This window comes from Corvus brachyrhynchos, unplaced genomic scaffold, assembly GCF_000691975.1.
Source record: "Corvus brachyrhynchos isolate BGI_N302 unplaced genomic scaffold, ASM69197v1 scaffold155, whole genome shotgun sequence".
NCBI lineage: Eukaryota > Metazoa > Chordata > Aves > Passeriformes > Corvidae > Corvus > Corvus brachyrhynchos.
The window spans coordinates 155,857-165,469 of record NW_008238434.1 but is presented as its reverse complement, the minus strand read 5'-3'; the positions used below and the strand labels follow the sequence as shown (position 1 = coordinate 165,469).

General features: G+C 46.4%; 1 protein-coding gene and 1 long non-coding RNA gene across 2 annotated transcripts in view; one reads left to right on the top strand and one right to left on the bottom strand.

Moving 5' to 3' along the window:
- Positions 1–6,365, top strand: part of ZBTB37 (zinc finger and BTB domain containing 37) — an 8,964-nt gene extending 2,599 nt beyond the window's left edge. Inside the window, exons 2-4 of the mRNA XM_008635380.2 lie at positions 737–1,686; positions 3,005–3,104; positions 5,877–6,365. Coding sequence (XP_008633602.1) covers positions 764–1,686; positions 3,005–3,104; positions 5,877–6,365 — 1,512 coding nt within the window. The 5' untranslated portion in view covers positions 737–763. The remainder of the gene's footprint in view (positions 1–736; positions 1,687–3,004; positions 3,105–5,876) is intronic.
- LOC108447201 overlaps positions 5,415–9,613 on the bottom strand; it is an 11,121-nt gene continuing 6,922 nt past the window's right edge. Inside the window, exon 4 of the long non-coding RNA XR_001862619.1 lies at positions 5,415–5,454. This is a non-coding gene — a long non-coding RNA (uncharacterized LOC108447201). The remainder of the gene's footprint in view (positions 5,455–9,613) is intronic.

The following is a 9,613-nucleotide window of genomic DNA, read 5'->3' as shown; positions in this document are numbered from 1 at the left end:
AGCAGGATGGGAACTTAGTGATGACCAAAGTGATTTCTCTTGGGACCCTACAAAAGTGATCCTGATTGAGCCCTCTGAGCTCTCCTGGGTTGCAGCTTTTTTTTTCACCTTCCTGTTATATATTTTCTGGCACATGTCAGAAGTGCCATATATGATGGATATCTCAGGTTAACAAGGCACTTAGGATGCCTTCAGGTCAAATGTGTGCTGGCCAATTTTTCAAAAGTCTCAGGAGGATTTAAGTCCTGGTGTCTCCTTCTCAGTTCCTGTTTTACAAACGAGCTTTCCTTAGTACTTTCCCTTTTCAGAGTGCTTAGAAGGTATAAGTGGTGAGTATTTTAATCCATTATGCAATCAGGTGCCTATTTTTAGTACCTGTGCCATTTTTAATGTTCTTTTTACATGTAGATGCGCTTTTATTGAGGCTGGCAGAACAAAGTGTTTTGCATGCTGAAGCCACAGGGAATGGAGATCTGCCCGGGACTGGTTTAGCAGAACTCTTATGTAGGGGGATGCATAGCATGGAGAGATCAGACAGCTTTTTTGATGCTTTTTTAAGTGGTCTCAAACACACTCATTTGTGACAGAGCTGCTGCCAGGTGTGTGGCAATTCAGTGGGTGAGGAAGGTCTCTAAAAACTCCAGTGTTTCAAACTATGTGGAAGAAGGTGAAAAATGTTCTAAATTCAAATGATTTGCTCTGCTAATGATGGGATCTTTTCCCTCTTTTCCACTAGAGTCGTGCACCTGCAGCTGGGACAGCCATGGAGAAGAGTGGGAACATTCAGCTGGAGATTCCTGACTTCAGTAACTCTGTCCTGAGCCACCTGAACCAGCTGCGCATGCAGGGTCGGCTGTGTGACATCGTGGTCAATGTGCAGGGCCAGGCTTTCCGTGCGCACAAGGTGGTGCTGGCTGCCAGCTCGCCCTACTTCCGTGACCACATGTCCCTGAATGAGATGAGCACCGTGTCCATCTCTGTCATCAAGAACCCTTCTGTTTTTGAGCAGCTCCTCTCCTTCTGCTACACTGGCAGGATATGTCTGCAGCTGGCTGACATCATCAGTTACCTGACAGCTGCCAGTTTCTTGCAGATGCAGCACATCATAGACAAATGCACACAGATCCTTGAGGGGATTCATTTCAAAATTAATGTGGCGGAGGTGGAAGTGGAATTGAGCCAGACCAGGACAAAGCATCAGGAGAGACCACCCGAGTCTCACCGGGTGACGCCAAATCTAAACCGTTCCCTGAGCCCACGTCACAACACCCCCAAGGGGAGTCGCCTGGGCCAGGTTAGCACAGTGCTGGATATTCGGGAGCTCAGCCCACCTGAGGAGTCCACCAGCCCCCAGATAATCGAGCAGAGTTCAGATGTGGAAGGCAGGGAGCCCATCCTGCGGATTAACAGAGCAGGACAGTGGTACGTTGAGACGGGAATGGGAGAGCGCGGGGCACGGAACGACGAGGACATGCGGGTGCTGGGAGGAGTGCGCATTAAGACAGAAAACCTGGAGGAGTGGCTGGGGACAGAGCACCAGCCCTCAGGAGAAGATGGGAGCAGCGCTGAGGAGGTCACGGCCATGGTAATCGACACTACGGGCCATGGATCGCTGGGTCAGGAGGCTTTTGCCTTAGGGTCCTCTGGAACCAAAGTGGTCAGGCCAACCAGCAGTGAGATTGACAGGTGAGTTTTCTTTAACCTAATTACTCACCTTTGCTGTAAGAGGAAGTTTTGCAAGATTGTGACTTGGCTGGGTCAGTCACTTTGGAACATTTCCTTTTTCTGTTTCCTGTGGCCATCTTAAGCGTAAGAGCCCAAGGGTTTTTACCTGGTGTTAGGAAGTGTATCCAGTTTGGGTAATACTGTTTTGGCTGGGTAGTGATCAGACCAGGCTCTCCAGTGGGAAATTACTTATTAGCTCTTAGAGGTTGGATCTCTACCTCTTGGTGTTTCAGCTGAGGTGGGATTTTTGTTTAAAGAAGATGTTCAGTTCAGCCTCAGTAGATACCGGACTCTGCATTCGGATTAATTAGGTCATATACAATATGTGTTACACAAAGTGCCATTGCACTGGTGCCTTCTGGCCTGAAAATCTGGGGATGGTTCTGGCTGAGAAACAAGCCAGACACCAGCTCTAGGGCAAGGTCTTCCCAGTGGCCCACGAGAGCAGTGGGCCCTGGGTTTACGTCTTCTGAGAGAGTTGAAGTGGGAACCCAGTGGCCTCCACTGTTGTTTTGATTTATATGAGAGAGCAGAAAGCCTTTGTTGAAAATGAGTGGTGAAATCTGCTGTGTTTGGATTCTCCATCCATCTCCTTCCCCTCCAGCATTTGCTTTCTTGCCCTAGGCTCAGGCCAGAGAATGGATTTGATAAAGGGCAGGTCTGTTGTATTTGAGGGGTTGTAATTCTGGGATTTCCCTTCACATCTGCCTCTCTTCTAGCTCAATCCCATGGGGAAACAGCTACCTGGAAGCAGTGGATATTCTGTCACTTGTCACTTAATAAATCAATCAGTGGGAACAATCTTGAGCTGGCCCTTGGAGAGCGATGCTTTCCTACTTCCATATCTCTTTTTGCACTGCAGTCTGTATGCTCTGTTTCCCACCTGCAGTCCATCACATCCCTTGTGTTTCACACTGGGAATGGAGGAGGAGGGTGTGGGTGTTGGAGGAGAGGTGTCCTCTGAGAAATGGTTTCTGTCCTACTGTACAGTTCCTGAGTCACCAGGCCCATATTGGTTTACTCATGATAGCAACCCCACTCTGTTGCTGAACTGGAAGCCAGATAACTTGGTTTTATTTTTCAGATGTTTAGACTGAAACCATAGACCGGTATGATTTGGTTTTTCCATTATACTTGCACTGTTCCACCTCCAGTGTGTTAGCTGATGAGGATGAAAAGATGCTATACAGGTGCCTCTATTGCTCATCACTTGTTCTAAACACTGTAGTGACCTGATGCCCATTAAAAATTTCATTTACACTCTTCCCCCACCCCACAGATTTAGTCCTTCTGGCAGCATGGTTGCTGTGACTGAGCGGTACAGATCAAAAAGCGAGTCTCCCGGGCGGATGGATGAGCCCAAGCAGCCCAGTTCCCAGGTAGGCAGATCAAGAAGTTTGCGAGTAAATGTTGGCTTGAAGGTGAAGGAGACTGTGTTGTGATGAAGTGTGTCATATTTTATATTTGCAAGCAATAATGAGTGTGGTACAAGGACTTTTTACTTTGGCAAGGGATTTACTTGCTCACAGGAGAACATGTGCTGGCCATGTACGATTTATAACTGATTCTGTCTGTTATTTGGGATTTTGGTCAGGTACCTGGAAAACACAAGGAGTTTCTCTTGTTGTTTGAGGGCATAAATATCCACCCTTATTTTGGGCAGGCCACCAACTCCTGAGGAGAAACCCCATTTGCCTGCAGAGCTGGATCTGCCCTCAAACACTGGCAGCAAATGCCTGAGCAGAGGGAGGAGGTGTGGCTTGGCTTCTGTGGAAGACAGGTGACAACAGCTGAACCTTTCTATGCTGGTACCAAAACCATTCCCAAAAGCCCTCCAGGCACTACACCAATAAACCTTTCTGGGTGGAATGTCAAAGAGCTGTGGATTTTTACAGAGGTCTCTGTCTCTTCTCCAAGTGACTGTGTTGCACAGCAGAATTTGCAACATAAAGGAGCTCTGAATTCTCTGCTTCCTTGGGCACAGTTTTGGGGTAGGAGGGAGAGATGCACAGAAGTGGGAGGGCAGTGGGCTGTAGAGTGCAGCAAAGTGGGACACGGCAATAATACCTGGGCCTTATCATTTTGGTCTAATTTTGTTGCATCCAGTTAGTGTCACAGTGCCACTGTAGTGCAAGTGTGTCAGCCAACACAGCGCAGAAGGACTCTTGTGAGCCTGACAGGTAGGGAATGTGTTAGTGCATAAGCAAAGGACTTGGCTGGAAGTGGGTAAGGAGATACTAGGCTGCTTTGCCCTTGAGTAAGACCAAGTGAAGCAAGGGGGAAAAAACTGTGATTGCTGTCTGCTGACTTTGTTAGACGCTTCCATAAAACAACAGATACCTTTTTGTTCCTGTTTTGCAAAGCTTTGTTTTGTGTCCTCAGAAGACACTGAGAAAATTTCAGGTCAAACCAACCCTCTAGGGGAAATGTGACTTATTAAGCAATTTTAGCTCTGCCTACAGAAAAGCTGCTCTTATTTCTTCATTGTGAGACAGCCCCAAACATGAAACCTTAGGCTTTACACACCATGGGGAAGTATCATCACCTTCGATTCTCCTGGCATTGCCATATACATAGTAAAATAGCCTGCCTGTGATCCCTGCCCAATGGCAATGGTAGAGTGGAAAGGAAGAACCAGAGCTTTGTGTATCTCCTTTAGTCCTGAGCAGCTTCCCTATGCCTGTACAGCTGGAATCAGCAGCACCTGGGACAGGTACACTGCTGCTCATGCCTGCAGAGCCCTGGCTGGTGGAGGAGATACCCTCCTGCTGTTACACTGGTTTGCTTCTCCACATTTGGCGCCACTGGGAAGCAGCACTGGGAGAGTAAACAGTGCATTTCCAACACAGAAGCATTCTGGTGTTGGTCTGTTTCTGCTCAATCTGAATGTGATGGCCAGAAGCGTCTGTCCTGAGACCAGGCTTGTGGTTCAGGTTGCCCTTGGCTGTTTGTCTGTGTGGCTTCAGAAAATACGGAGGAGTCCTTGCTGTGCGAGCTGGGTCAGGCGCATCCTTGCCTGCGATGCCACTGGGCTGGGATGAGTTACACAGCCAGGCAGGCAAATGTGACACATTATAAAATGAACCCTAAGTTCATTTTATTAATTTATTCACCTGAATAAAAACCTGTGTAAAATGACACCTGAACTTTCAGATACAATTTGTGGTTTGCTCCCCCTTTGTTTTACTGCAAGCTCATCAACTGGCTTCTTTTTTTTGACTCTTAGTAAGGAATACAGAAGGTGATACACTCAAGTGTTTTAATAAAACTGGCACAAATTTTAAAAAAAGTAACAAGTGTTGACACATGGTCCACAACTGAATTGGTACTAGTTTGAAAGCAAATCAGTGGGAGATCCCAAGTCAGAATTACGATTTAATAGGAAAACTAAGATAAAGGCAATAATACAGAAACACTGGCTTAAACTGACAGAGTCAGGATACACCCTGTCGGTCAGGGTGGTGGTAGCAGTCCGATTAAATGGTGGCTGCGGTCTTCCTGAAGTGATAGATGTGCTTCTGTTGAAGCGGTCTTCCTGTAGAAGGGTCTGGTCTTCCTCTGAAGGTCCAGCGGTGGTTAAAGAGCTCTTGTACTCTGGGGATTCAGTAGGCAAGGCTGCCTGTGGTGTTCCAAACCTCAGATTATATCCAGGTAGGAATGCTTGGTTCCTCCCTCTGGGCAGAACATCTCACAATGGGATGATGTAATTTTATGAGTCAGGCAGTGAGACTTGATGGCCCATTAACAGAAGGAGGGAGTTATCAGGGATGTGTCATGGAAGAGATAAAGAACACTGCCCCACCTGTTTTTAACAGTTTATGAAGATGGTGATATCATACTTTTGGTTACATCTTACATTGTAACCTAAGACAGTGGCCAAGCGCCCTTGTGTCAAGGGCTGTCTTTTTTTCCGCCAGATCCAGGGAATGGCTTGGCAGAAGGGGCCTCTGCAGTAGTGGTTTCTAATTGATTGCTCGTTTGTCTTCAACGTTTGTCTTCAGTTAAGCACTTAAATGTGTGCTTGAGGCTGCAGACATTAGTGCTGCTGATTTCGAGGTTTGGCACGTTTTACTGTCTGAACCTGGGCCTGATCTTCTCTGCAACTTGTTTTAGGTTGCTTGGTTTTTAAATCTATGCTATTTCTTTGGCAGGGGGAGGAATCAGCCATGCTTGGAGTGAGCGGTTATGTGGAATATCTGCGGGAGCAGGAGGTTTCAGAGCGCTGGTTCCGCTACAACCCACGGCTCACATGTATTTACTGCGCCAAATCCTTCAACCAGAAGGGTAGCCTGGACCGGCACATGCGGCTCCACATGGGCATCACACCTTTTGTCTGCCGCATGTGTGGGAAGAAGTACACCCGCAAGGATCAGCTGGAATATCACATCCGCAAGCACACGGGCAACAAGCCCTTCCACTGCCATGTGTGCGGGAAAAGCTTCCCTTTCCAGGCCATCCTCAACCAGCACTTTCGCAAGAACCACCCTGGCTGTTTGCCCCTGGAGGGGCCCCACAGCATCTCCCCTGAGACGACTGTCACATCCCGGGGGCAGGCAGAGGAGGAATCTCCTCCACAGGAGGAGGCTGTGGCAGTGGGGGAGACGGCACAGGGATCTGTGTCCACAACTGGGCCAGATTGAAATGTGGCTGTGGAGTCCCGGGAGAAAGGACCATCTTCCCATTCTTGGCTCTAAAGAGTCAGCACCAACCTGGCAGGCTGGTACTGTAATTAGTGCAATGCCACCACTGAACAGAAAGAAGCTCCCAAGATGTTGCCAAAATAGAAAAATCTTTCTCTCTCTATCTCTCTCTTCCTCTCACACACCCACACACACACCCATAGAGTGTTAAATGTTTTTCTCCCTTATTCCTCCTCCTCTTGGAGAAAAACAGAACAACTGTGTCTATCAGCTTCTTATTCAGGGATCGACAGGATTTTAAATTTTTTTACTGTTCTGTAGTGATCTGGGACAAGCAGTCATTTGTATTTCTGGACAGCGCTGTGGCCCAGCAGGGCGTCCCGCCGGCAGTGCCGGGTTCAGCCACAGAGCCATATCCACTGCTCCCACTCAAGGGGAGAGCAGGGGCAGGGGGCTGTTGCCTTTCTCCCTTCCCCAAGTAGTTGCTACAGTAAAGAAAACAAATAGACTGTCCTGGTGGAACCTGCCTTGCCCGAGCGTATTTATCCCTGTCTTATTTTTGGTGTGTCTCTTTACATTTTTATTTAAACTGTTATTTTAGGGCTTTGGGCTTGCCTGTTCCAGGCATGCAGCCCTGGTGCCCCTTGTTAAAGTGGGCACAGCTACAAAGTGGTATTCCAGAGGTCAGCAAAATGTGAAGGAAGCACTTCAGCTACTGAGAGTGGAATTTAGCAGCTGTGAGGTTTGCTTGAGACTCTGATGCATTGGGAGAAGGGCTGGAGGGGTCTTCCAGAGGAGGTTGTCCTCTGCTGGTGCTCTGCTCTGGAGAGCTCAGAGCATTCTGACGTCCTGGCTGGAGCACTGCTGTGCTTCAGGTGTTACTGAGGGTTAGGAAGAGATTTTCTGGAGTGGCTGAATTGCAGAGTTAGAGGCTGGCTACCAAAGTCCTCCTTCACCCCTGCTCCCCCCTCGACTTGATCTTTTAGAACAGCAATACAGGATATGGAAATACTGCAATGCTGTTGTCACAGCCGAGCAATCGCAGGTGGTTGCTTTTAAACCTGTTTCTACAAACTAGTTTGATAACTTTTTTATCAACAAAATGCAAAAAGAGAACCCTATTCTATTTCCTTATAACAGTTCAGGAGACTTAAAAGATAAGTGTTCCTAGAGCAATCACAACTCTGTCCCCTTGCATGGACTTAACATTTTTGTATTCTGAGTAGCTCTGATGTTTAGAGCAAGTTTAGCAAACCTGGAGAGACATGCCTGCGTGTGTATTGTAGGTGTTTGCACGGGCTTACGTGGTTCATAACCAGAAAAGCATGGGACAGGTAGATAAGTGCAAATATCCTGACATCTTTTCTTTAAAAAATATGCAATATTTTAAGAGTTTTCTCTAGTTCTGACGCCAAGTTGTCCATGATGGAGAGGTGGAATGAATGACAGGTTGTGCATATCAGGTTTGGTGAAGGAGTTCTCTTGAGGATGTATAATGTGTATATGATAAGGAAGGGTGAAGTTCTGAACCTTAAGGTGATGGGAGGAACAAGGAGACATTGGGAAAGAAATACACTTCATCTTGCTTCAGCAAGAAAGCTGGATGAGCGGGGGCTTAGCAGGCAGGAGACTGACCAAGTGACAATAAAGCTTGACCTGCAGTCTGACCGCAGTTTTGGGCACATGAAAATGTCTCCAGCCCTTGCTTTCTCTATCTGCCAGTTGGTACTCGGGATCATTTTCCTGCCCCTTTGGAGGGAATAATTTGGAGAAGGGCAATATATTCTTGCCTTGCTTTGTAGACTTTTTTATGTGTGAGGGGTCTCACTGTTCCTCCCATCTCTCTCTCAAAAAGAGGTGTGGCTGTGATGTGTTTTTGTGTGTGGGGAAGGGCTCGGTGCCAGTATCATGTGTAATAGGGATGTGCTCCTACAAGAGGAACCTTTGCAGGTGTTCTGAGCTGGGCACCTGCAAAGTACCATTTCACTGACCATTTCAAACAGGAAAACTGATATTTCACCTCCATTTTCCTTCTGTCCCGTCTTCCTCCTCTCCTGTCAAGGGCATCCATCACACAAGGAGTGATTTGGCACCCAAACAACCAGCTCCGTCAGGTTTCCTGACAAAGTTCAAACAGCATGGTACCAAAACAGTGAGGTTGCCAGAGAGCAGTGGCAGAGGATGAGGTGAGAGGGGGGCCAAGGTAGGTTTTGTTCCAGTCAAGGTGTGGGGAGGAGTGGAGATGTGCTGCTTTAGTCATAGCTTTTGAAGTTACCAAAAATGAAAAAAATAGTTAAAAACTTTGAAATCTTATCCTGTTCACACTAGAGAGCATCAAAAGTTACTTTAGTTGCTTAAAAGATTTTTAAGTGTTTTAAAATAGAAATTTTAAAAGAATACTACCAAACTATAAAAACGTAAAATTATTTATATACATATATTATATAAAAATACAGTGGGAAAGTTTCCCTGCTAAGCTTGCTGTGAAGAAAAGGGGGAAGGTGCAGTAACTGCTACACAAGCAACATTTTTCTGAGACAGGTGGCAACCGTAGTGAAGAAGGGCTGACATAAAATGGTGAATGCCTTTGTTCCCATGGCATAGCTGTGAGTTTCTTGAGCAGGTTTTTGTTTTACTGTATCAATACTGTGAACGAAGGAGCATCCAAACAGTACAGGATGCCAACAGTGCATCCTGTTTGCTGATTCACTACTTCAAGTGGCCTAGTGAAAACCATAAAATTGGTCCTTCATACTTTACTAGGCTGAAAACAAAGCTTGTGAAAGGTTTTTATTTTTTTCCTCCTTTATGTTTGCTTTTGTTTTCGTTTTTGGGGGTTTTTTTGTGCAGAGGTTGCCACTGTATAAATTATCATTTCTGATTGCATGCAAAAGAGCCAATATTCTTGCCCAGGCCTTGCTGAGGTGAAGTTTATAGCTTGTAGCTAGAGTCAGTATAAGGTATGGTAGTGGGAATCATTTTGATATTGTTTCTGTACATTTAATGTATGTGTATGTATGTGTGGGAATCATGATGTCTAATATTTCTTGAACAGTGCTGAAACCAGTTCAGGCCCATCCGCACTAGACAGTGGAACCAGTTCTGAAGGAATTGTTATTAAACATTTCTTTCAGTGGTTGACTTCCTGAGTGCAGATGAGACCAAGGTTCAAGAAAAAAGGAGTCGGAGGTCATGTACGGTATGGAGAAACCTCATGTGAATTTTCTGGCAGTGGTGTAGTTACTTAG